Source organism: Ochotona princeps, chromosome 31, assembly GCF_030435755.1.
Source record: "Ochotona princeps isolate mOchPri1 chromosome 31, mOchPri1.hap1, whole genome shotgun sequence".
In the NCBI taxonomy this organism is placed as follows: domain Eukaryota; kingdom Metazoa; phylum Chordata; class Mammalia; order Lagomorpha; family Ochotonidae; genus Ochotona; species Ochotona princeps.
Genome location: NC_080862.1, coordinates 8,820,102 through 8,847,077, shown reverse-complemented (window position 1 = coordinate 8,847,077; position 26,976 = coordinate 8,820,102). Strand labels below are relative to the sequence as shown.

Here is a 26,976-nt window from a genome sequence, read left to right as displayed (position 1 = left end):
CATACAAATTCATTTCCCCCTTTTTATTGTTATTTCCAAACTTCAATTTTTTAGTTTTTGTTACATCCTTTGTGCCTAAATATCATCCTGGCTTGTGTGATTACAGTAAGACCTTTTATTTCAGAGCTTGAAAATGTTTCATTTTTGTGGCTTCTATGACCTCGATATGTTATCTGTTATTTACGCAGCTCTTCCTTATGGATGGATGTTCTTCTCTGGCCCCTCTCAAGAATTTGTCTTTAACTTGCAGAAATGTGGTCATATGTCTGAGAATGTTAGTTCCTTTGAGTTTACTCAGTTCTGAGTTCACGCTCTTGAATTTACACTGAAGTCTCGTGTCAAACTGGGCAAATTTCGAGCCGTTATTTTTTTGATCAGTTTCAATACTTTTCTCCTTTTCTTGCTGACATGAATATGAGATTTCTTCTATAAGTCTCTGAGATTTTATGCCCATTTGTATTCAGTTTACATTGTATACATTGGGAATGACCTAGCTCACTGTCATTTATATTCTTTAACCTTCTCATCTAGTGAGTAACAGAGAGAGATCTTCCATCCACTGATCCCCGGGCCCATCTGAAGCCAGGATCCAGGAACTTCCTCCGGGTCTCCCCTGTGGGTGCAGGAACTTGGGCGCTTGGGCCAACTTCCTTTGCTTTCCTGGAAGCATTAGCAGGGAGCTGGATTAGAAGTGGAACAGTCCTGACTCTTAGCAGGTGCCCACGTGGGATGCCAGCACTGCAGGTGACAGCTTTGCCCTTTATACCACAGTGCTGGCTTCCAAAGTGCGTTTTGTTTGTTTGTTCAACTTACCCAGTTTTTTCTCTTCCCAAATTTCCACCTGGGTCTTTCTCACACCGACTGAAGTTGATATCATTAGTGATTTTTAATAGTAGTATGTCCTAGATGTCAGTATTTTGAGACTGCTTTGTGAAGAAATAGAACTGGGTCTGAACGCCCCTCCTGGCCCACTTCTCGCGGGTGTGGTTGGATGTCATTTGCAGGGCTCTTCTGGTCTGTCCCAGTTGGATGTGACCCCGAAACCTTCTAGTTCCGCTCACTCTGCTGACTGCGCTCAGGGCTTTGCGAGTGGCCAAGCTATCTGCACAGACTCAAAGAATCCCTTAAGCTCCCTTCTCTCTGATCTTCCCCCACCCTCTGGTTGGCATGGTTAGCGTGCTGCCCCTTGGTGACTCGGTGCAATGGTTGGTCTTCGGGGTTCAGTCTGTATCTCCCTTCAGCCTGGGGTTGGGAGTTGCCCTTTAAGTGGGTATGTTTAATGAACTGGTTCCTGTTTGTTTTCCGTCTTCTCTGCAGGGCCTCTCTTCACAGTCCTTGGCTGTGAAAGCAGGCTTGCTTTGCAGTCTGCCTCCCTGGACAGTTTGGAGTCCTAGGCTTCCCTTGTTTCTGAGCCAAAAGAAAGGGGGAAAAAGATCAAGAAAACCCCAGGAAGCCTAGTGCCAGGTTGTTCCTCACACTGCACGGTGCCTTGCCAGACCATAACCTTTCTGTAACTTTCAGAAGCTTTGGATAGTCGCATTGTATATTTCATCCGTGATTTTGATTTATAATCACTGGGAGGAATACGTTTAGACCATCTTGTGCAGAACCTGAAGTCCCCAAAACAACCTTTCAAAAATGCGATTTTTTTTTTTTAACATCTAAGAAGCTTTCGTTACAGCTCTTCTGCCTCCCCCCACAGGCGCGCTTCTTGCAGCCTGGACAACAGCCTTGCCCTGCACTGACGGGGCCTGTGGGAGGGTCGTGGGGTGCCTGCAACCCGAGCAGGGGAGCTCCCAGGCCCTGGGATATTGTTGTCTTCTTCCTTCAAGCCCTAGGCTACCCTCCCAGGCTAAACAGTTTCTGGCACACACTGAAATTGTTGAAGAGCCTTTGGCCGCCGCTCTTGCCGGAGCCATGGCATGCTCAGTGGCATTGGACTTCAGCAGACACTGCTCCAAGCGAAAGCTGGCTTTTCTGACAAACTAGCCCAATAGTGTTGCTAGAGTCCTCCACTTAACACCTTCCAGAATCCTGGCTGCTCGGCTGCCTCCCCAGTTGGCCCCAGCATGTGCTTCTCATTGTCTTCTGAAACGCACTGGCAGCAGCTTCTTCTAATGTGTGAACCATCTAGCTTTTCTGTTGGAGCTAACAATTCCGGCGTGGTTCACGTCATAGAAAATGTCTTGAATATACAATAAGCAAGTCGCCATTCTTTGTGCCAGGCTTTTAAAGCCTCTATTCGTGTTGGTTGTCCCTTTGGCTGCCTGCTTAGTGTGAACGGGGCTCGATCCAGTTGTTTGTGGCAACACCGTGGAGGCAAAGTCTGCAATTTTTTTAGGATGCTGACCTCGATCCTGAGGCTGTTGGATTCCACGCTGTTTTCTGGGAATTTATGACCGTGACCTAGTTAGAGACTGAAGGCTTTGAGTCTCACCGAATTTTTGTTTTCTTTGCTTCAAATGATCTTTAAAAACACTTTTGTAATACATTAAAAATGTCTTAGCCACAACTGAAAAGCACTTTTACTTGTGAGGTTAAAGTACAGCAAAAACAGATCTAACGCTCACACATTTCTTTTACATCAGTTCTAAAAAACCCTAAAACTCTCAGAAGAGCTGTCCTCTTTCATTTGAATTTTATTAGGAAATAGTTTTAGATGCTGGCACTGTGGAGGAGTAGGTCAAGCTGCCTCCTGTAACGTGAGTAACCGTATGGGGGCCAGTTCATGTCACAGCTGCTCCACTTGCAACCCAACTCCCTGTTGACGGCCAGGGAAAGGCAGTAGAGGATGGCCCAGGTGCTTGAGTCCCTGCCACTTCCAGGGAAGAACTAGAAGCTCCTGGTTTTAAACTGGCGCAGCCCTGGCTTGTGTGGCCACTGGGAGTGAACCAGTGGATGGACTATCTTTCTCTCGTCTTACCTTCTCTCTATAAACCTGCCTTTCAAATAAATAAACCTTCCATTTTAAAGAAAGGAAGGGCCCAGTGCAATAGCCTAGTGGCTAAATCCTCACCTTGCATCTGCTGGGATCCCACGCAGGCCCCAGTTTGTGTTCCGGCTGCTCTACTTCCCATCCAGATCCCTGCTGGTGGCCTGGGAAAGCAGTAGAGGATGGGTCAAGGCCATGGGTCCCTGTACCCCGCATGGCAGATGCGAGTAACTCCTGGCTCCTGGCTTCGGATCGGCTCAGCTCCTGCTGTTGCGGCCACTTGGGGAGTGAACCAGCGAACAAATCTTTCTCTCTTTATCTCCTCCTCTCTGTATGTCTGCCTTTCCAATAAAAAATAAAAATAAAAAAAGGAAAATAATTTGTATATGTCTTTTTTACAACCTTATGCAGCATATGTTGAATTCAGAAGAAATTAGACCTTTGCTTGCTTTTTAGAGGTCAGCTTAAAAGAAAGTCAACAATCTTTAACTTGATGTAGATCAAAATGAAATCTCATTTTCATGAATTTGCAATGAACACTCCTCAAATGGAACAATAATATAAAAGAGAGGGGCTAACGTGGAAAAGACTTATTGCTTTTATGGAATACCTCTGTCGGCTCTAGGCCCCATCTTGTGCTCCAAATTGACTTCATTTCCCAAAGAAATACCAGTAGGATTGGTGAAATAGCACAATTATGACTTCTATAGTATTGGGGGTTTAAGTAGCCCCAGGAAACTGCATGTGGGGGAAGGTAGGGGAAAGTTCCAGAAGAAAAGACAGATGTGGCTGAAGGGTGGGAAGTCAGAGCTTAACAAAATGGCGCAGCAGCTGAGATTCCCTGGGCCGAGGCAGGAGGGGAGCGGAGAGGCGCGGCAGGGCCACCGATGGACAACACAGTGACGGCAGGGTGGAAGGCAGTGGGGGCGGGGGAGTGACACGTTGGCACACAGCAGCGCTAACCGTGCATGTCCGGGTACCTGCTCACGGCCACCGAAGGTGGCAGCCCTGGGCTCCCATCTCTCATGGGCCTGAGCTGTTGGCAGCATTCCTGGCCTGTTTACAACCTCACAGACAGTCGCACCCTGGGGATGGTCTCTCCCTTGCTTCAGATTCGGGTTCTTGCATCATATTTGGGCTCCCAAATGGTCTCTTCAGCTACCAGCATCTCTTGCCAGCTTGGTTCAGCGAATGAGGTGGGCACTGTGTGGAACTAGCCCATCAGAGTGAGGCTGAAATACCAGAAACAGCCAAACCCAGGGGAAAGGGTTCTTTCTCAAAATGCTAACACCTGCATTAAAAAAAAAAAAAATTCCAAAACCCATCCCTTAAATGCAATGGAGTTCTGAACAAAGAATGCCAAGAGAAAAAAAATTGTTTTTTGGGTTTTTGACTGATGACAGCAAGCTTCTAACTGCCAAAGCCGGGTCATGGTCAAAGTCAAGGGCTAAGAATTCAGTCTAGATCACCCACATGCACGGCGAGAGCCAATGCCTGCTGCTTCCTCCCATCTACCTGGGGACCCCAAAGTAGGAGGCTGTCAGCCCAGAGCTGGGGTCTCACTGCCCTCTGCTTCCCTCTGAAAGTTAGAGGATGATGACGTGAAATTAGCAAATGGTCCCAAAGGAGGGCGGGATTCAAACTGAAATGTTTTTATTAGACTACTGATCAATGCAGATAAGAAAAAGGAACCACATGTGATAGAGAAAAAAAAAAAGAGAAAAATGGCAATGCTCTTACAAATTAGAGAAATTAGAGGAAAAGGGCTTCTTCAGAGTGTACAAAATGTAAACATTCGCCCTGGGATTGCCTATGGATGGCACAGTCCACAAGGACTTATTTGGAACAAAGTCTCCACTAGGGCGTAACACTTGCATGCCCGCCACATTGAAAGTTAGAATTTGCTAGCATACCCCCCAGGCCCCTTATGCCAAAAACCTACAGGACTGCCTCCCAGATCAATGAACTGGCACACGGGGAGGCTGAGAACGAAGGCAAATCAATCCTGCAACAGTCAGTTTCCACTCTGCTGAGACAGCGATTACAAAAATATACACAGTATATAAAACCCCTACTGAGCCGGGGTGAGAGGTGGAGAGTTTCTCGCATGCCTAGTGCTCCAGAGAGCAGCATCCCAGCAGTCCCGGGAGTCAGGGAGGGAGGGCTAAGACGACGCCCTCTTCTGCTCAGAGAACGGGGACTCATACACTTCCATGGGAGGGCAGGTGCAGACCAAGTGCTGGTCTCCATATATGTCATCGATGCGGGCAATGGTTGGCCAGAACTTGTTCTCTGGCTTCACAAAGGGCTGCAAAAGACAAAAGACGCAACACTGTGGAAGGTTCTGGTGGTTTCTAGGACAAAGCAGATGGCAAAGAGATTCCCATCCCACAACTCAGGACAACATTAGGCCAACAGGCACCTCACAGGATGGGCAAAAACCAAAACAAAATCAGAGACACTCAACAACATCTCAGCCTGATCTAGACTCCACTCACACGGCCTGCAGCTCCTTAGAAAGGAAGATGGCATTCAGGGCCCTCCCTCGCCCGGGGGTTCCACGCTGGGCGCCAGTGCTCTGGCTCTGACCTCAGGCTTGGCAGAGCCAGGCCTTTGCTCCTCGCTCCGTACCACTCCCCTGCTTCCCACTCCCCAGGGTGCCGCACCACTTGGCTTCCACATTGAAGTATCTCTAGAAGTGGGGAGACAAGCTTAAAAGGGGGGGAATCTCTAAGAATAAGGGCAGCACACACGTGGGAGCACCACCCCGCCTGGCACAGTGAGAACTTACGAGTGGGAAGGCTGCCACCTCTCTGGAATACGGCCGGTCCCAGTTGGAGGATGTGACGCAGGTCAGGGAGTGTGGTGACATCTGAGCGTGCAGACCAGCAGTGGGAGGGAAGAGGGGTGAGCAGGGCGACCCACATTCCCCTCCCACCCACACACAGAAAGCAGCTGCGCCCTTTCAGGTCAGTGAGGGGGACATTTTTGTTGTAAAATATTTCAACTATCAGAAGGTGAGGGTAGTTACACAATAAACGTATCAGCCAAACACCAACTCGGTGTCAACTCGGTGTGACATTTGCAACCAGTTGAAAGCGACAGGCTGCGACAGTCACAGCATGGCTAGCTCTCTCTCCTGAATTCTGTGTTTGCTGTGCTTAGCACGTCTCTTTTGCCTCACAGAAGAATAAACAGCCCTGAGCAAGATTTGGTCATATGAAACTTTATATCCTCCAATGGGGAAGATTTCCCAATGGTTTTCTAACTAAGAAATTAAGTTCTTTGAGCAGTCCATTTTGCCAGTTTTAAAAACAGAGAGCCCAGTGCAGTAGCCTAGCAGCTAAAGTCCTCACCTTGCAAATGCTGGGATCCCACATGGGCGCCAGTTCTAATTCCGGCAGCGGCCACCTGGGAAGTGAATCATCGGATGGAAGATCTTTCTCTCTGTCTCTTCTCCTCTCTGTATATCTGAATTTCCAATAAAAATAAATCCTAAAAAACCCCAAACAACCAGCTAGGAAGAATTAACTGTGTTCATAAAAAAGGAGAAATAAGTAACAATAAAGAATGATCCTACTACATCGCCAACGTGGCATCAAATGCCTTGATTAGCACACCCGTCTCCTGCCAGCGTCTGCCCCCACGCTCCGCTTCCCGGCAAGGCAGTTCTGGAACTTGTCCCAGCTCCCACCAGCATCCAAGACTTGTTGTCTGGTGTGCAGCTACAAAGACACGGCCCATATGGGATCCTCAGCTTAGGATCATTCAGCTAAACGCCGGGACCCAACAGGAAGCTTAGGGTTCTAACCTGACAGAATATTACCATGTTTTGGAAAGAGACAAAAAAAAAAATCCTTGACAAACTTTTTTCCAACAGGAGGCAAATGCATTGCAAAATACCAATCCAGTTGTCCCCAGAGGGGACAGTTCCACTATAAAAAATTACGTGTATACAATTGGTGAGATAAATGCATACATTATATTGATGCTATAAATTCATGTGATGGAGATTCACAAATAATTAATTCCTCAGCCAGGGTCCCTGAGCTTCTGAGAAGGTGCCCGTGGGGAGTCTACATCCCATCCCTGCCTTAACCTTGCCTTCACGCTGCTCTCACATTGTTCGGGACGAGTTCAACCAGGGCTGCGGGAGCAGCAAGTGGTCAGGGGAATTTCTTACCCTACACGTGAATGCCATGGTCAGATACATAAGTTCAGGGACTGCTGTCCAGATGCTGTTTTCTAAGGTAAGGAACCTCTGTCAAGGCCAGTGCCCCCGCACCTTCAGTGGGTTGACCTTGGGGTCCACGCGGCCATCCTCAATGTCGGCGATCTCCTGCCGGATGCTGATGAGGGCATCGCAGAATCTGTCCAGCTCGGCCTTGTCCTCCGACTCGGTGGGCTCAACCATGAGTGTCCCCGCCACGGGCCAGGACATGGTGGGGGCGTGGAAGCCTGCAAGAGGGGAACCAGGCTGATTGGCTGCAGCCCCTCTGCGCGCAAGGTGATCGTCCTTGTCCCTTCTAAGGAAATCATCCAATATGCTTGCAAATAGATATGTGGGAATTCACCTTAGCACGCTTTGTAGAAGAACTCAGGAAAACAGACACATCCACCAATTTGGTTTGGTTCAACAAATCTTACAAAGTCCCCATATAAGTATGCACGAGTTTATAGATTTGTCAAGTGGGGTAAACGCTCAAACAAACTACGTGAAAAAACACCAAGATACATAAAAGTGGTATCCTAGTTTTGTTCTTTAAAAAAAAAATACAAAATAGGATCCTCATGTGTTTTTCCTGAGTGTGTAAGGGATTACCTTCAGACACGTGGCTCACTTGAAAGGCCCGTGAGCACCCCTCGATCGTGCAGTGGAGCCGTCCACTTTATCATTCCTGAGCTTGGCCCTCGGGCCACCTCTCTGTTTGATATTTTTCCCTGCTGAAGCGCTCTGATATGCATGATGAGCTAACATTCAGGATTTGTTTGTGTATTGTTGTGATACAGCGTGCAGCTAAACACACTAAGTTTAACTGTGCCAAATGTACTCGTCGGCTCCCTCCCTGCCTGTACCACTGCATGTACACGCGTGGTGCAGGCAGCACAGCCTAGCGGCCAGACGCCCTGACTCAGCCACTTTGCAGTTACTAGTCGAGAGGCAGTCAACAGAATGACATTGAGGTTACAGAATTTGCCAAGAGATTTGGACGGGGTGACTGCTCGCCTCATGAAGAGAACCTTTGACTTGCGCATTTCTGTTAACTAGGAATCTACATAAAGATCACACAGGTGGGACTCCCACTATGCCACAGTAAAACAGTTCCATTCCTTCCACACTCTTCTGAAAAACATTTCTTTAAAATTCAGCAAGGACAGGGCCCGGTGCGGTAGCCTAGCAGCTAAAGTCTTCGCCTTTAGCGCAGGGATCCTATATGGGCACTGGTTCTGATCCTGGCAGCCCCGCTTTCCATCCAGCTCCCTGCTTGTGGCTCGGGAAAGCAGTCAAGGACGGCCCAAAGCCTTGAGACCCTGAATCCACGTGCGATACTGCAAGAGGCTCCTGGCTCCTGGCTTTGGATGGGCTCAGCTCTAGCCCTTGCAGCCGCTTGGGGAGTGAATCCACGGATGGAAGATCTTCCTCTCTGTCTCTCCTCCTCTCTGTATATCTGACTTTCCAATAATAAAATAAACCTTTAAAAAAATTCAGCTAGGACAATGTGTCTGTCAGAAGCCAAATTTCCATCCTTTCTGAGAGCAGAAGGATGCTCAACACTAGTAATAATATTGATAAACTCTCTAGGAAGCTGTTTTGCAAAAAGAGCAATGCTAAGTGAATACAAGGATAAAGAGCCTGTGTTTCACAATGCTTCAAAGAAAGTTGCTTTCTCGTTTTTTTCTTGGGAAAACAGCCGATACTTGAGAAGCAACTGTGCCCCTTGGGCATTGCGGACAGCAGGGAGAAGTCACCACTTGTGACCTCCACCTTGCAAACCGCAGTACGTGGGACCGAGTGCCACCTCTGCCCCCAGTTCCGACCCTGCTTTCCCCTGGATCCCACTCTTGGAGGAAGCCGATGGCTTCCAGTGCTGGGGTCCCTGCCACCAGTGGGACGCCCAGCTGGAGTTCTGGGCTGCTGGCTACGGCCTGACCCTGCTCCAGCTGTTGGATTTGGGAATGAACCAGCAGACAGAAAATCTCTCTCTTCCTCTTCCTTCTGCCTTTCAGATAAATAAATAATACTGATATATTATTATCATTATTATTATTATTATTCTTAAGGAGCAGCTAAGCCGTGATTGAGGTTGCTCTAAAACTCCAAGCCACCTGTCTCTAACTTGGCCAGGTGACTTCCTTCACTTCCTGCCACACTGTGCCAGCTCACCTGTCCGTGGACTCCTGTTATCAGGATAGAATAAGAACTGACCAGAAATGCAGGCAGCAGCAAGCAATCATTTTCTTCAGGGTTAAAAATGAACTTGAGCTTCTACTGTCTTGCTCCGATGAATCTGAGATGCGTGTTTCATTACCTTTCAAGGGCAGAACTGACGCAGTCAGAAGGCCAGTTTTGTCCTTTTCCCCCTTCTTTCTATTTATTTCCAAGGTTGCCAAGAACCCTGGAGGCCCAGGAATCCCAAGGATCAGTTTACCACTTGTCCACCCCTCGTGTCTGCAGTCCGAGGCAGTGATCCGAGGCCGCCCGCACAGCTGCCGGAACCTTCCAGGTCCTCCCGTTCAGGACACTTACCGTAATCCTGAAGCCTCTTGGCCACGTCCACGGCCTCGATATTGGCAGACTTTTTGAAGGGTCTCGTGTCCAAAATGAATTCATGGGCCACAAAACCTGTTCAGGAAAATTGTTTCAGGTCAAGATTCACCTGGGCTACTCCTGGTACTCAAACAATGAAGGGATAATTCATTTTATGTATAATCCGCGAGGACCGAGAAGCCATAAGCATTTGGTAAATTGATAGCTGGTCATGAAGACGTCACTTGATTCCGAGCAGAAACAAACTTTCAGCACATGGATCCAATGTGTCTTGATTTCGTTACACACCTGTTACATCTGCCTGTGACTGCGGGAGGCACTGGGGATGAGGCTGCTTCTACTCTCAGGACCCCAAATCGACTAGAAGCTTCTAAATACAGCATCACATCCTAAGCCTCTTATACAAGACATTTTGGGAACTAAAGAGCATTTGACACTTCTCAGCCACTGTATCCTCAGCACCAGGTAACTGCTACACATACTAACATCTACAAGACTCCTAACAGAATCTGATGCGATTTTGGTTTGGCTTTGGAAGAGACTCAGAAACCAACAGCAGCAAGGAGCTCAAGTCTGGGTGGATCTCTGGGTTCTGGCATGCAAGCCGATGGCTTCCTGGGGTCCAGGCAGCCCCACGTCCCCACCCACCAGGAGCTGCTGGCCATCGCTCCATCATCAAGCACAAACCACCGAGTCCATCAGCATTTTGACAGCACATTCCTGGAGTTTCCAAGTTTCACCAGCTGCTGGAATTTCCTTCAAGGAAAGGATCACCTCCTCAGATAGAGTTGCAGTCCTTAATCCAGTTTCTTGCTTCTTGGCAAACACCGAATCCCCTTATGACAGGCAGAGCCGACTTAACGGCAAGTCTGTAACGCGTAGCTCGGTCATCAGCCGCCCGGAGCGCTCTGTGAACTGCTCCGCTGCATACACGATGAATAAATATGGAAGAATTGTTTGGCTTTGTGTGGAAAGAAATGGATGGGAGCCTGAGGCTGAACAGATTGAGACTACATGTTTTTCTAACAATGGAGGATACATTTGTCAGGGAGTGGGATTTCCCAGGAGAAAATTCTATTCATGGGTAAGTACACTCAGAAAAGAAAGTGTCCAGACAGAATAGCCCATGGAATGTTTAGGAGGACACTTTGAGAATACTAAGTCCTTATCAAACAGTAATTTCAGGCCTCTTTGTTAATGGCTTATTTATTTACTTGAAAGACAACAGCGGAGGCAGGAGGGACACACACACACACACACACACACACAGAGCAGCATCCTCTACCCACTGATTTCCCTTGCAATCCTAGAATATTCTGCCTCACTACCTTAGCCCGGGAGCGCATCATCAACCTCTGTCCTTTCTCATCTAAAAGCCACCCCGAGCGCTGTGACAATGACAGGTGGGGGAAGGCTACTGGCAGCTCGCTGCTACAAAGGGCACTCAGAGGGAGACAGGAGGGCCACACATCATAGGAGGCCAGCCAAGGGGATGGTCTTCCAGCAGGGGTTCACTAACAGCTGGAAGACATCAACCAGCCCGGCCAGGGAATGCTCACATCAAGCTGTCGAGGCTGGCATTGTGAACCTGCGGGTGAAGCTGCCACCTCTGATGGCGGCGTCCCGTCCTGGAGTGCCAGTTCGAGTACTAGCTGTTCTGTTTCTGGTCCATCTCCCTGCTAATGCACCTGGGAAGACAGAGGATGATGGTTCGAGGGTCTGGGCCCCAGCTTCCCACTTGAGACACCCGCATGGAGTTCATTGTTACTGGCTCTGGTTCCTGGTCTAGACCCAGCTTTTGTGGCTATTTGGGAGTGAACTAGCAGGTGGCAAGTCTGTCTCTCCCCTTATTTCTATGGTTCTGCCTTTCAAACAAACAAAACGAAACAAAAGAAAGAAAAACCAAGCCACCCAAGATTTTATTTACAGAGGACACTCCAGAGCCTAGTGGTTTGGGAAAAGCTCCATTTAAAAAATGAAATTCAGATGTGATTGTATTCAAATGAAAACTGTAGCTTTCTCCCTCTGTCTCTGAGCCCCGGGAAAAGATGGAATTTATACATGGCGGCTGTCACAGGTCGGATCAGGTTGTTCAGCTTTGCTTGTAGCTTTTAGGAAAAAGAGACATAAACCTTGCATGGCATATGGCAAGTCAGGGCCATAGGAAGTAAAAACTGTACAAACTGTTCAACACAAGTTTGAGTTTTCACTGAGTCCATGTTTTTGCTGGGCCGACCCATGACTACAAGTGAGAATCTGAAAAGATCCCAAATCCAAGGAGGAGGAGGAGGAGGTGAGATGGAGAAGTGTCTTGGCTCTAAGTGAGAATCATCTCACTCTAGCCCCTAAAGCGATTGTTTTCTGAGACTGAAAACAACATGGGCATCTCAAAACCGTGCCACAGAGATGGGACTGCATCCTTAACCCTGCCTCCCCAAGAGGGCTGCCCAGGAGTATATGGAACTCAGAAGGTATTTGTTCTGTGGCCCATCGGGGTGGGCACTCAAAGCTCCTTCAAGCTCTTCAGCTGCAGTCCAGAGACCCTCCTGGGCAAAATCAGAACTCTGTTCCTCCGAGCCTGAGGTCATGGAAACAGGGCCTCTGATGTCAGCGGCATCATTTTCAGTCTGGAAATATGAAAACGTCCAGGCCTGAAGAGCTGCACCCACCCATCCAGGAAGGAAGGGCTCCCCGGAAGCCTGCTTGGGACTTGGAGGCAGACTTGGGATCCTCTAGGGTAAGGAAATCAGTTGGTACATAGTGGGGATGCCAACAACAACCACTGCCAGGACCTCCGCTTAGATCATAGTGAGCCCAGCCTCGCCCAAGGCCAGCCGCTCATGACGCCTCTTGACAAACAGGATGCTGCTGAAGGAATTCCTTTTTCCCTCATGCTAGCAGGACAAATCCCACTGGTACTGCCCCCTCTCCATACTTGCCTGTCACTTTTTTGTTTCTGGGAAACCAAAAGTTGGGATTAAAGTCTCTCCATGAAGTGGTACATAAAGGCAGGCCTGCAATTAATTAAGGGCCCCGGCGGCGTGGCCTAGCGGCTAAAGTCCTTGCCTTGCACATTCTGGGATACCATATAGGCGTTGGTTCTAATCCTGGCAGCCCCGCTTCCCATCCAGCTCCCTGCTTGTGGCTTGGGAAAGCAGTCGAGGACGGCCCAAAGCCTTGGGACCCCGCACCCACGTGGGAGACCCAGAAGAGACTCCTGGCTCCGGATCGGCGCAGCTCCAGCCATTGAGGTCAGTTGGGGAGTGAATCATCGGACGGAAGATCTTCCTCTGTCTCTCCTCCTCTCTGTATATCTGACTTTCCAATAAAAATAAAATAAATCTTTTTTTAAAAAAAGGCCTGGAATTAATTGAAACAACTGCGTCATGGTCCTCTGTGACCCCACAGTCTCAGAGCTGGGGAGTACTAAGACGAGGAGCAGTCTTCAGACTCTGCCATTAAACACTGCAGAATACAACTTGCTTGTGAAGGACACATCTATTTTGAGTTTTCAGGAAGTGTGGTGGTAGCTCCTTCTCAGGCCCTGAAGGGCACTTTCAACCACCTTAGTGACTGTGCGAATCAGGCCTAACATGAAACAGGTTTTGATGTCACAAACTTTTGGATATATTATAGATTCTGTAATCACCACCCTACCTCTGCTTGCAACGAGAAATACCATTCATCATTAATTATGGGGTAAAAGGTCAAAAATAAAGGCAAATTTCTTTCATCTTTTCCCTCTGTATCTGCCTGTTGTACTTAAACGCTGAGCCTACCCTAGGCACCTGTTCCCTCAAGCGTGCCACGCCCCCTGGCGGCCTACATCACGTTCTCCCTTTAAAAAACGGAATTTCACATCACACAACTGCGAACACAGAAAAATCCCTGAGTGACACCATCTGTGGGTGAGTGTACAGCACAGTTTACATTGCTGTTTTAATAAAGCTACCAAACACATTCAACAGAAGACAGTTTTCAACAATTAGGGAACAACCCCGAGCCTTAGCTGCTGAACAGTAAGGTCATTTTCACGAGTTGGCAATGATAGCATGTTTTCCAGTTTGTTTTTCTGTGTAACAGTCAGTCTCCCCTAGTGTCCCTCTCCTGAGCTGTGAGCCCTAATGAAGGGCGGAGTCCCCGGGAACACACCGGGGCCTCATGGATCAAGAACTACAACACATTCATGTCCTCAAAGAAGCAACTGGATAGTTCTTTTAATCTAAGTAAAGACTACTAGCGAGAGCATTGTGATAAACGCAAACAGCAAGGGGCAAAAACTAAGCAGAATTGATGATGTCACATTACATTCACACAGTGATATTGATGTAACCTCTGTTCAAGAATATCTAATGATAGAGGAAAATTCTAATGATACGGGAACACCAAGTTGAAGTTTAAAAACAGGCTTAAAAACTGTATTTGTAATATGATTTCAATTATATAAAAAGTAAGATAAAATACAGTGAAATATTCATACTGACAATGTGGTTGCTAGGACCAGGGGACATAACGTATTCTTCAAGATTTTTTTATTCCAAAACTTCCACGGTGAACATTTATACACGACTTCAATAACCAGATAAAAGAAATACGTAAGCAATGAAGACACAGTGAAGACACCTGTGCCCCACGTGCCGGTGCCAGCTTTGGCTGCCGACTCCAGCATCCTGCTCACGAGTCTGGGTGGCGGTGATGACATTTGGGTGGTCTAACCACTCATGTGGGAGATCTGGAGTGGGTTTCTGGCTCTCAGCTGTGGCTGCAGCCCAGTACTGGCTGCTGTGTGTGGACTACTAAATGGGAATGCTCTCCCTCTTCTCTGTCTCTCTACCTCTAAAACAGAAAGAAAAGAGAGAGAGAAATAGCTGTGTCCTACTCAAGCGATGCCCACGCATCCGCCTCATTGCTTCTCCGTCTCCCTTCCCATCCTCTGCTAGTTCTCAGTGCATTTTCCTCCTGGCATCTACCTTACCATTTGTCCAAACTACAGCCAAAGGTTACCAAAGCCTTCCTAATGGCTGAAGACAAAGGTTTCTGTAAAAACACCTCATAAAATCAGATGTGCTCATCAAAACTTATGAAGCTGGAAAAACCTTAACACATCACATCCGACCAGCCAGGGCTCCTTTCCTGATTTACCTACACAGCCCCACGAGCATGCCGCTGTGTGTGACGGGCCGGGTGTGGACGCTCACGCGCAGAAGTAGACATGGTTATCACTGTCCCAGCATTTCAAGTCTGACCGTTGGAGTCACACTACACAGGAATGCGAGAACACCTGCTGAGCATCAGATGGGAGCTGAAGGCAAGGTGTGGCTCCCTCCACTGGAATGGGAAGCCTCCCTCAGAGGTGAAGTAGAGCCAGAGCAGAAGCAGGAAGGACAAGCGCTGGGACAGGGGCTGGGACAGATGCTGTCGGGGTTCTAAAGCTCCCTCAGGTTTGAAGTGCCTCTTGCTTGCATCTTAACGCAGTCTTCTACCGGAGGTGTGCTGCGTGTCTCCGTGTTCTTGGCTTCTGCATTCCCAGGGTTTTACTCTCAGACTCAGGGCCCACTGCCAAGTATCCAGGTGTCTGTCTGGTTCTTCCCTGCATCACCATCCGTTACAGCCATGGTGACTTCGTTGCCCCTCCCTGTAGTATAAGCTAAGAGGGGCACCTAAAACTTCTCTTTACATTATAATGGCTATGGGCATGGTTATCCCTTTCCACTTTTCTGATTATCTAACAAAAAAAAAATCTTTTTTTTCCCCAATTATATGAAAGGCAGGGAGATAGTAAGAGATCTTTCTTCTACCCATTCCCTTCCTCAGACTCCCTTAACAGCCAGGCCTAAAGTAGGCCACAGACAGGAGTGTAGGACTTATTTCAGGCCTCTCACATGCAAAGGTCCCGAGTTCTTGAGCCATCATTTGTGACCTCCCAGGGTGCGCATGTGCAGGAAGATGGTTCAGAAACAGAGGCAGAACGTGGGCCCAACTGCTTTACCAGATGCCCACACATCTCTCACTGAGTTTAACAGTCTCTCTGGGCAGTTGTGCTCCTGCTTATAATTCTTCAATTTAACCACCTGCAGGTTTTCCTAAGAACTTTACATTTTCCTCTGGTACGGACTAAGAAACAGGGATCTTCCATCCCCTTCGCAAAACCACATCCGGGTTGAAGTTTCTTTAGCCAAGACAAACCAAAGTGATAGTAGACTGACCTTGATACTTACCTCTTGCACCCCTAAAGAGAACTCGGTAGTGTTTCTCCAGTCTCTTGGCCATGTAGTTGGCATTTAATATAGCAATCTCTGTAGCCTGTTTAAGGCCCTTGCCCCCCATCATCTGCAGCAGAAAGAAAAAGAGGCATCAACCATTGAACAAGTACACCACATCACCCACATTCTACCCAGAAACCAGCCCACGTACATTCCAGCCACAAGGCAAGCCGCCACGAGTTGGGATTATCCTACTAAACACACAACAAGTGGAAAACCCTACGAAAGATCTCTGTCCTCTCTCAGTCTAAAATCACGCTTTTTCTTTTGAATAGTAATTTTACATGTGTAACAGGACAAAGTTGACTGTCAACCACTGTGTTGTTGAAAGACGAAAAAGGCTTGTTCTTAGGTTACTCGGCAGGTGACTGAAGAAGCACCAGGAATCCATGAGATCGCTGCTGAACTAACCACTGAATAGATCTTTCATGGTTTGCCCGCTGTTACGGCAGTTTATGCTTAGCAAGTACCATGGTCAGTCTTCTTCTGCTGTTAACTAGCTCCTTGAATCATATGGGATGAACAAAAATGACCAACAAAGAGCTTAAAATCAGGGCTACCCTAATGTTTATTGTCTATTTGCTTCTTGCAGTACTTCACGTACAATGGAAACTTGATAAATACCAAGCATATCAAAAGCAAATGAGAAGTGAAGAATACCACTAGCAAGTCTGACACAGAGGACACATTTTCCTCTACGATAGTCAAAGAAAGCTTCCTAGAGTAAGAGTTACTTGACTAGAAACATAAAAGGGTTCGGAAAAGCAAAGAGAAAGGGTAAAATACTTCGGATAAGAAAAGTAGAACAAATCCGAAGTATGGACAAGTAGGCCACATGACGGTTACCAAGCGGTCACTGCAGGGCAAGGTGGATTGGGACGACATCTTATAAGTCTCAAACTTTTGCTTGAAAGGACTTGGACCTGGTTCAGCTGGCCACTGGCCTTCAGTCTATGCATCCGAGTCCCTGAGCACCTTTTGCAAAATACTGATGGCTCAGAGCCAACTCCAAATGCCTGCTGGATCGGATTCTCTCTGGGATGTGGGCCTGTGTATGTTCCCCAAGGATTCCCTGTGGGCTGCCAAGGACCAGCAGGAAAGACAAGAGGAAGCCAGGAGAGGCTGGTGAGCCCTAAGGGTGAATCTAGGCATCCTGTGGGCCTGCCTGACATAGATGGCAGCAGACAGAAAAGTGGCCAATGATGCGAGAATCCAAGACTAAGTAACATCAGCCTCAAGTAAGAGAGGCTCAAGGCCAAGGGTGTCCATTAGTTATGTATTTTGGAACCTTGGCTCTGCCTGGTGCTGCAGGCAGAGAACCAAACCAGCCTTGGGGCATTATTTTCTATATGTGGGAAGCCACGCTCAACCCAAACAGGTTTACACAAACAACTCTAATTGAAGGAATCTGGGGACCAAAAGAAACATGGGAACTTGAATCAGGCCTTTTTGGTCATCAGCTCACCAGTCTGAGGGGTAGGGAGGCCAGTAGGAACAAGAGGTGTACCGAGTGAACTTTGGCCCTGCTGCTTCTGGGGGTAAAACAAAGGAAGGGAAGCCTGACTCCTGACTCAGCCTAATTGCTTCTAAGAGCACAGATCCACAGCCCTCAAGGGCAGAGAGCTTTTGGAAACTGCCCTAAAAGCAAGTTTTCTCCCACTTTTCAGTTAATCTGTTAGGACACAAAGAAACAGAAAGCAAAGAAAGATGTACTCCTAACATGTATGCCGGGAGCTCAAGGAAAACGTGGTAATTAGTCATCACAGCACTAAACTTGCAAGGGGCTCTATAAATCCTGCCAGCGACCAAAATCATGTGGCTGGAACAGCCATATGACTCATGGGAACTTCACTGTGTCTGGAAAATGCTATCTGCTGCGTCAGTTTGCCTGACCCAGGATGCAAGCCCAACAAGAAATCACATGGTGGGGAGAATTAAAATGAACTGCAGCTGATCTCTTCAGGAAGGTCCTTGGTGCTGCTGAGCCGCAGTTCAGCCATCTCTGTTTAAACAAAGGGAGATGCCCAAGTTCTCAGTTTCCCCACCCTCACATCACACACCAGCCCACCTCTGCTCATTCTCCGGTCTCACCTTGATATAAGCCCAGGAGATAGGCAAGATGGAACTGGAGCCCCACGGGGCCGCACTGACCGTCCCTACAGGCCAGGTATCCTCGTTTGGCTTTACTGAAATGATGGGATGATTGGGCAGGAAGGGGGCAAGGTGCTTCTTCCTGTATCGGTGTGAAGAACCAATGCACAAGATGTAAAAAGATCTAGTCCCCCAAACCAGCAGATTCTGTACTCAAGGGAAGATCTGTTACAGAGGAACTCTGACGGTCAAGGCGAACTGACGCCTGCCAAGGGACAGGTGTCCACGAAGGGCTCTTGGCTTCCCCCTCTGCAGGGGGCTGGCCCAGCAGCCAGCAGCCTCCCAGTGGTTCACTCAACAGCTGTGATGGATTTTGCAGAGGCAGCAGCCATGGAACAGCATGTGGAGCCATGGACTTGCCAAGAGGTTGGAATGTTCCAGCCCCAGACCCCACCCTTCCAGGCCTAAGGACACACACATACTCTCTCAAGCACCTATGGGATCCAGAAGGCTGCTGAAAAGAAACTGCTCATTGGCCTGCATGCGAACTGTATTCAGTGTATCTCCTCCAGAGCTGAGGCACTAGGCTCTCCCGTTTACTAATGTAAGAAAACAACAAAACAAAACAAACAGAAAGAAGGCCAAGTTCTTAAAAATTGGTGCTTCTGGCATTTTTTTTTTAGGAGTTCTGGAAAAGACTCCTCTCACCGAAGCACAAAAGTTTTCAACAGCTAAGACATATGTTTTTAGCCTTACTATGACTTCATCCAATTATTTCTAGTAATAAGAAAGGCATGCTGCTTCCTTAATTATCTCAGGTATAATAAGAATCAGGATGTAAAACATTCAACATCTTTGATCCAATTTGTTTTAATGTAACCATTATCCAATTTTTAAAAATGTAAGAAAGAAGGAAAGAAAAGCTGCTTATAAATCTAAAAGTACAAAAATATTAGCACTTTCAGGTGCTAACATTCCAGTTCTGATCTGTAACACTCAAATTTGCCTTTCACGTAGCTTGAATACACTTGCTCTATCTATGTAGGACTGGGAGTCCAGCGAAACCACAGGGGTTAATAAAACCTAATTATACTTCTTTACGACCCACTGCTTCTCATCCAGCCCCAACAAGTGCATTATGCATGCTTGAAGACCCCGACGGGAAGAACCACAATAGCTATCTCTTCATTCTGTCTCCAGGGCCATGTTGAACCCAGCAGCCCAGAACTCACACTCCAATGGGCCCCATGCCAGGGCCGCCTCCTCCATGCGGGATACAGAAGGTTTTGTGCAGATTGAGGTGCGAGACATCAGACCCAAAATCTCCGGGACGGCAGAGCCCCACCTGCCACCGAGAGAAAGAGCCAAAAGTAAAACAGCCAGGGACTGGGGAAGCACTCCCAGCAAAGGCCACCCATGGCGCCTTGGGTCTGCCCTTCTCACGGGAAAGACATGTCCTTGGCGGTCATGGGTACAGGTTCCCTAACAGCCCAGCTCTGCAGTCAAAATCTCATATCCCATAGGCACAGCCACTTGCTGTTTCTATGGAAACAGTAACTGATCATTTAGCCCAACTTACATATAAAAACACAGATATGAACACACAGTCAAACCCTGATGATCCACCCCAACAGGGAGGAGAGGATATTTAACACAGGAAACAAGAGGATCCCTTTGCTACTCTCAAGCAGTGCTATCGTGCCCTGCAAATTCAGCACTGGGGATGATGCCATTGCTGAAGGGCCCAGTGGGCACACACACTCCTCTCCACCTCCCTCTGGCATCTTCTATTTCGGCATTCCAAAAGAAGGTGCTGGGGGGAGAGGGAGGGCGGCCACTTGACTCAGATTCCAGCTACAACATTCATTTGGCCTTCCTGCCACTTGAGTATCAGGACTAATTCTGAGTGTGGCCAAACAAAACAGAATTCACTGATGCCAATGAAGCAACCGGCAATCCGGGGCCAAAACTTGTAAAGCTACGAAACAGCAAAAGCAGCAGAAGAGTCCGCAATGGCAATAAAATAAAGTGGGCAAAGAAATACCACAAAGTGTGGAGGAGAGCCAGACTGACTCCCCTCCTCCAGCGGCTCCTCTTACACAAGCCCTCCTCTCCACGCTCCAAGCTGACGAAGTTGGAGCCTGATTACGTGGCTTGACCAAGGTCATGAGAACAACATCTACCGGTGACCAGAACTTGGGTTTGAATTCCCTTGGTCTGAGAGTCGTGGGATCTCGTTGACTTAGAGGTCTCCCCTGACCATCTAAGAACGCTCGGCTTCCTCCTGCTCGCCTTTAACCTTTTTACTCTTTTCTGGCCATGCACTCTAAAGTTGGTCATGAGTTGAGGCGGATTTATTGCCAGCCTCTGAGTTCAGTGTCATGTTTTAGGGTAACCCAAGAGGTCAGAAGAGAATTTTCCTTGACTTATTCACGTTCCCAGGAGTAATGAAGCTCTCTTCTCAGTCATCAGGAGACAGGGAGCCAGCCTCATGGTCTCACCTGAGCATTCATATTTGCCCCATCCAGATACACCTGTCCTCCGTGCTGATGGATGAGAGCACACACATCACTGATACTCTCTTCAAACACTCCGTTGGTGGACGGGTATGTAATCATGATGGCTGCCAGGTTCTCCTTGTGCTTATCCACCTGTGAGAAAACACGGAGAGGAAGGCTAAGGGAGGAAACGTCTCTTGGCCAAACCATTGCTTTTTATTTTTATTGACTTTGATTGTTTTTAAGGGGTTAAGAAAGGTCTGACCCTTGACATTCCCAGCAGTGTCTCAAACAATGACAACAGCAATAAAAAGATCCACAACCGCTCTGCTGCATCATCAGTCATCCCAGAGAACTAGCAGGATGCTTTTGGGTTCATTCTCCATTGTCAAGACAAAGGCCTTAGGGGGATTTTTGGATATATTGGGTGCAATTCTGCAATCCGATTTTTCTTTGGTTCAAGTCACCTCAAGAATGACCTCAGAGCATGCCCCATCCATCTCTGCCTTCTTTCCCTCCTACTCCGTTGAAATTAGAATTGCCCATATGGAGTGGGTCTCCTCATTCTTCCTTCGGATAGAGGGTAAGCACGCATCAAAGGCACATTCCGCTGCTGCATCTTCACGGAGCAGCCACTCAGACCAGGGCATGTGGAAATGGGATGGGATGGAATGTGGGGGTGGGGAATCGTATCTTACACTCATTGCAACTACTACTGTTCAGAATATTTTTGGTGAGGGGATGGAAGGGTGGGATGGATATGGACCAAACAGATGGGCAGCATCGTGTATTTTTAGCTTCCCTCTGAAGGCAACTGCATACAAGTTCCCAGTCTCCATGCCTAATCACCCTGACAATATCACATTGCTATTCCACTGATTTTCCTTCCTTAAGATGCAGCCTCCAGTCCACTGGTGGAAGGCAGATATGGTTGCTAAGCAACCTCTTCCTGGAGGTTGGGAGGTTGAGAGAGGGGGGTTGTTGCTGGAGAAAACAAGGTGTGGGAAGCTGCCTAGAATGCTGCAGAGTATTACTGGGACCGTCACAAGCCCGGACAGAATCTACATTAGTGTTTTAATTCCCAAACAGAGATTGAGTTTAAGCGAGACTGCGAGTTTGGTTATGAACGGGGAAAGCAGAGCGAGAGGGAAGGTTGGGCAGCAAGTTGCAGGCAGGTCCTGCTGCAAATAGCACTTCACTCTCACCATGAATAATTCATTCAGCCTCTTCCGCAGGCACACATTACAGGGCAGGGATTCTGGTCTAAAAGATCTTCTCTCTCTGGTGGAGAGAGGGGTGAAGGTAGACTCCGGCCATTTTTTAACAAAAATCAGAATTATGACTATGGTTTTTTATTTTTCTTTCATATTATAGAGACAGATGTCCTGATTTTATACACTTTCCCCTAGATCCATTCAGGGGAGAAACTTAGTCTTCTCATTGGAATGCAAGAGGCAGTAACACCCAGTCCCAATGCTCGGCACCTCTGTCTAAAACCCAGACTCCCCACTTTGGTTAAAGAGAAGACGAGTACCATGTCCTTGAGGTGAGTGACATCAATACTCCCATATTTATCCACCTCCACAGGCTGGATCTTCATGCCTGCCATGTGGGCGCTCGCTGGATTGGTTCCGTGTGCTGACTTTGGAATGAGACAAACCTGAGGAATGGAGAGAAAGGAAGCAAGGGCAGAGAAGAAATAACCAGCAAGCCATTAATAATGACAGATGAGTCTCACAGCATGCATGCGAGCACAAACAAAATGGGGACCACATGTTTTTATTTAAGCTGATTACCACGGCCTTAAAATCTGCTATAATTTAATTATTATTCTTATTGCAAAACAACATCCAAAAGAAGAATGTGCAAATGTGTTTCCCTAGACAAAGGTAACTGGTGCAACAGTAAGACATCTCCTGGGATACCTACGTCTCATACTAGAGTGCCTGGTTCAAGCTCTGCTTCTCCGCTTCTGATACAGAAGGCAACAGCTCACGTATTTGAATCCCTGCACCACTTCAAAGAACTGAATTAAGTTCCAAGCTCCTGACTTTTTGGTCTCACCCAACCATGGTTGTTGAGGACATTTAGGGAGTGAGCCAGAGGATCAAAGATCTATGTCTTGTCTCCATTTCTCTGCCTTTCAAATAAAATGAAAAATAAATAAATAAATTCTAAATATATATATATATTTTTCTACCAAAAAATCTGTTGAATGTTTGTGGAGGTAGATGTTAGGATCCCCAGATTCAAGTAATTTTTCATTTCTTCCAAATTATGCAAACATGGGCAAACACACATTTGACGCAGGACAACAGAAAAGTGCACCTCAATGTTCCTCACAACAGAGAAACCTTTGCCAAAACAGAGGCAAGGATTACCCTGAAAGCCAGCCTCCTAATGGTAATCCCAGAAACAATGCCACAATCCCTTTTGAAAAGGAATGGATGGGCATTGAAAGAAGCGGGCTTAGGATGGGGAATAGTAACTTCCAGCGGTTTCTGCAAAAAAAAAAAAAAAAGAGCCGCTTGAACAACTGCGTATACCAGGGGTCTCTCACCAACAGCAAACAGAATATACTGTGTCTCCCCTGCTGACAGAAGGCATGTAGCCTTGGGAATGGCCATTGGCCTCATGCTGGCTGTGGCTGCCTGGCCTCAAAGCCCTTTCTGTCACTGCAATCCTTTTTGTAGTTACAATTTGTTCTTCAATTTCTCAGAAGCAAAGCTGGTAGCACTACCGCGTCCTCTCCCGCAAGGCCTAAAAGGATCACTTGAGGAGACATCCCTTCAGGGAAGAATATTGACAAAAGGAAGGTGAAAAGGAATGTTAAAGATGAATGTTAAATATTTGTAAAAACCCAGAACTGAGAATTCATACCAGACAAGTTCTATCAAAACAAAAGCATTTGAACAACAACAACAAAAAATGTCAACCATCCCGTGGTAAGCTAAAATAATGAGCCCTCCCACGACAACCATGTCCAAATCCCCGGGACCTGTGAACAGCAAAACAAGACTTTGCACGTGTTGATTTAGTTAATGGAGGATCTGGAGATTGGAAAATTCATTCTGGGTTTTCAGTTGGGCTCTAAACGTCTTCAGATGTGTCCTTACTAGAGGGAGGACGACGGAGTGAGTACAGAGAAGAGATGTAATGACTGAAGTGAGAAGCAGGAGTTTGGAAGGAAAGAGCAGGAAGGCAGGAGGCCTCAGACACTTGAAGAGGCAGATCCTCAAGAAAGAACCGGTCTGCTAACACCTTGACATTAGCCCAGTGAAACGAACTTTAGATTCCAGTTCTCTGTGCGAGTAGACAAAAATAAAAAGTGTTGTCCTAAGCTACTGAAGGCTTACATAGAGAAAGATCTACCATCCACTGGTTCACTCTCCAAATGGCTTCAGCAGCAGCAGCCAAGCCTCTCTGAAGCCAGCAATCAAGAGCTTGTTTCAGGTCTTTCACATGGGTGCAGGGTCCCTAGGACTTGAGCCGTCCTCCACTGCTTTCCTAGGCCACAAGCAGGGAGCTGGATGGGATGTGGAGCAGCTGGGACATGAACCAGGCCCATATAAGTAAGAGAAAAATTCTTCGTGCTTTTGCCAGTGACTTGCTTCAGTATCTGCTAGATCTCTCTGCTTTTCCATGTGCACTTAGAGAAAGAACTTTGTTATTATTATCTTTAATGTTAATTCTTCTTCACCCTAAAATCATAGTGGTATGAAGGACAAGGAAGTAGCAGGACCCAGACTTTATGATGCGGTCCGAATGAATTCAAGTGTTGGTGCATTTAAAGTCAATGTGCTTCCTAACTCCCAGGGTGTCTGGCATTGAATCTGCATAGATCATCCTTTTGCACAAGCAATGAAGCACTAAGGATGTTCTTGTGCAAGGAGACTGAAGCCTTCTCACCAGTCAAATCCAGATGCCAAAGGGCACGGCTTCACCGAGGCAGCTAAGAAACAGAATGATTACCAAGCAGCTTTTGGGGTTTTTGTTTGCTTGAACCTATAAATTCATAACTGTACATAAAATGTTTTTTGAATAGAAAACAGTCTCTGATCAGCAGTTGTTTGATTAGAAAATTTAGATAATCACTGAAAAAAAAAAACTTTTTAGGACTCTTCCTGGGACACAAGTGCTAAATATTTGTTAAATAGATCTGTATTTCCCCAAATGAAACTATTCATCAAGAACTTGAGCATTCTGTTTTAGGAACCTCTGAGCAAATGGGAAAAATAACTTCCCAAAGCCACTTGAAAGCATCTTGCAAGAAAAAAACCACCAAGGAACCCTGGTGGTTTGGTAGCACATGACTTCCCCAAATTCATTTTCAGAGAAGGGATATATTTTACTGGATTCCATTAGCAGCTATTGTGTGTCGGCAGCTGCCTCAGACCATCACTGATGTAAAAAAAAAAATCTTCCCTGATGATTTGAATAATGTCATTTTCTTCCATAATCAAAAACGTCAGCTTCTAATTAAAATCTTTGATCCAGAAGGATGCACTCATTTCTAGACTCTTGGGGGTTGTGTTGCCACAAGCTCGGCGTCTGGGTGGTCCCTTCCTTCTCGCCACCCCCAAGCACAGGCATCCAGCTCCCTCAAATACTGGCAACTTTGGCCTCAGCAGTCTATCCATCAAGGAAACAATGGGCCCAAGTGTTCACTTCCATGACTCCCACGACACTCAGGAATCAAACTCCCAAGTTTTCTTTCTGCTTCTAGGAGAGGGCTCAGGCTCTTGCACTCCAAGAGCAATGATAAGCTTAAATGAACCTTCCTGTAAAAGTCAGAATGTTGGGGCCAGCAGCGTAGTGAAGTGTGTCAAGCTGCAGCCTGCGCATCGGTATTCCCTATCAGAGTGTCAGTTTGAGTCTCGGATACCTGGGAAGGTAGTGGATGGATCAAAGACTTGGACCCTGCCACCCATGTGGGAGACCAGGATAGAGTTTCAGGCTCCTGGCTTTGACCTGGCCCAGCCCTGACTGTCATGGTCACTTACAGAATGAACCAAAAAGATGGAAGACCTCTTTTTCTCTCATTTTGCCTCTCAAATAAATAAAATGAATTTTTAAAAAGTCAGATAGTCTGTCATGAGCACAAGAAAATCCAGTAAACAATCCCAGGTTGGAATGCCAGGTTGGTCTGTATTTGACCAGCTCATCATCTGATCTCTTTCTGGATGGGTGCAGAATGCCTTCGTCCAAGGTGAGGGTTCAACAACTTACTAAAGTCAGTAGTGGCCTGTGTTTTCAGCTGTCGTTAAAATGGTTCTGTTCTCCAGCCAGGATGAAGGCCTGGGAAGACTCATATATGGAAACAGGATAAGAAAGGAAAACAAGAAGAGAGAAAATGTCCCTTCTTTTTCTCTGTTTCTGAAGTGACATGGTTTCAAAACTTCACGGCAAAACCTGGGCCATTCAGCCATAAGCAATATTCCAATTTTAATAAAACCAGAAATGTCCTAAGATTCGGCCACCACACACACCACCCCTCTAAGTTGGGCAGCCAGCATGATCCTGCATCATTTTCTCAAGCTCTCGTGTGCCCTGCAGATCCTTTTACCCCGTTTCTTGCCCCTTCTTTCTGTTGCCTCTGAGGACTCCAACTCCAGAGCTCACAGAAACCCTAATCTGCAGGGGCCACCAAAACAAGAAGGTAGAATCATAGGATCAACCACATTCCCAGGGCTGGATTGCATCAACCATCAGGTGTGCCGACCGCCGGGGAGCAGTGGTACTTCTCTGCACCTGCAGGCAGGGGCTAGATTCTCATAGCAAAGCAAACAAGGAGGGAGAATGGTGAGCTCTGCTTCATGTTTATTTTCTTACTTAGAGCCGGAGAACCAAGGAGTGGAGAGTGTGTGTACCCATAAATATTTCTCAAGCAAACCTATGCTCAGAGCTATGTGTAGGCACAGGAGGGGGGGACACCACAGAATCAAAGGGTGGTCTCTGCCCTTCGTGCAGGCCAGGCCAGGCCTGAGTCAGGGCAAGCAGGCTCAGAGGAACAGGATTCCTGCCTTTCACTCCCTCCAGAGAGCTGTCGCAGAGCCAACTGGCTGACCTTCCCACTCTGACTCAGAGCCAAAGCCTTTTATCTCTCACTGGTTTCCCTTGACATGCACAAGTGGGGTGTCTTGGAGGCTAGAATCACCAAGATCAGTTCACGGAAATTTGGAGCTTGATTCAGTGTCCTTGGTTTCCAAGAAGGTTAGGAGGGAATTACCCACAACATGAAGGAGACCCTGGCAGCTGGGCCTGCTGCTGACCCCAGGGAGAAAGAGCCAGTTGGTCATCCTCACCGTTCTTTGTCTCTCGCCTTTCCAGTCTAAGTAAGCTCGGATAGTGGCCAGTCCAGCATACTCCCCTTGGGCTCCGCTGGGGGGGAGAAAGCAAGAAGAAAAGGATGAGGGCTTTGGT

General features: G+C 47.3%; 1 protein-coding gene across 1 annotated transcript in view; it reads right to left on the bottom strand.

Moving 5' to 3' along the window:
* Positions 1–4,650: 4,650 nt before the first annotated feature.
* GLDC (glycine decarboxylase) overlaps positions 4,651–26,976 on the bottom strand; it is a 60,699-nt gene continuing 38,373 nt past the window's right edge. Inside the window, exons 16-25 of the mRNA XM_058657311.1 lie at positions 26,859–26,934; positions 22,088–22,213; positions 20,557–20,706; positions 19,288–19,400; positions 18,056–18,197; positions 15,920–16,031; positions 9,681–9,776; positions 7,218–7,390; positions 5,724–5,804; positions 4,651–5,240 (exon numbers count right to left, since the gene is read on the bottom strand). Of these exons, the coding sequence (XP_058513294.1) occupies positions 5,097–5,240; positions 5,724–5,804; positions 7,218–7,390; positions 9,681–9,776; positions 15,920–16,031; positions 18,056–18,197; positions 19,288–19,400; positions 20,557–20,706; positions 22,088–22,213; positions 26,859–26,934 (1,213 nt within the window). The 3' untranslated portion in view covers positions 4,651–5,096. The remainder of the gene's footprint in view (positions 5,241–5,723; positions 5,805–7,217; positions 7,391–9,680; positions 9,777–15,919; positions 16,032–18,055; positions 18,198–19,287; positions 19,401–20,556; positions 20,707–22,087; positions 22,214–26,858; positions 26,935–26,976) is intronic.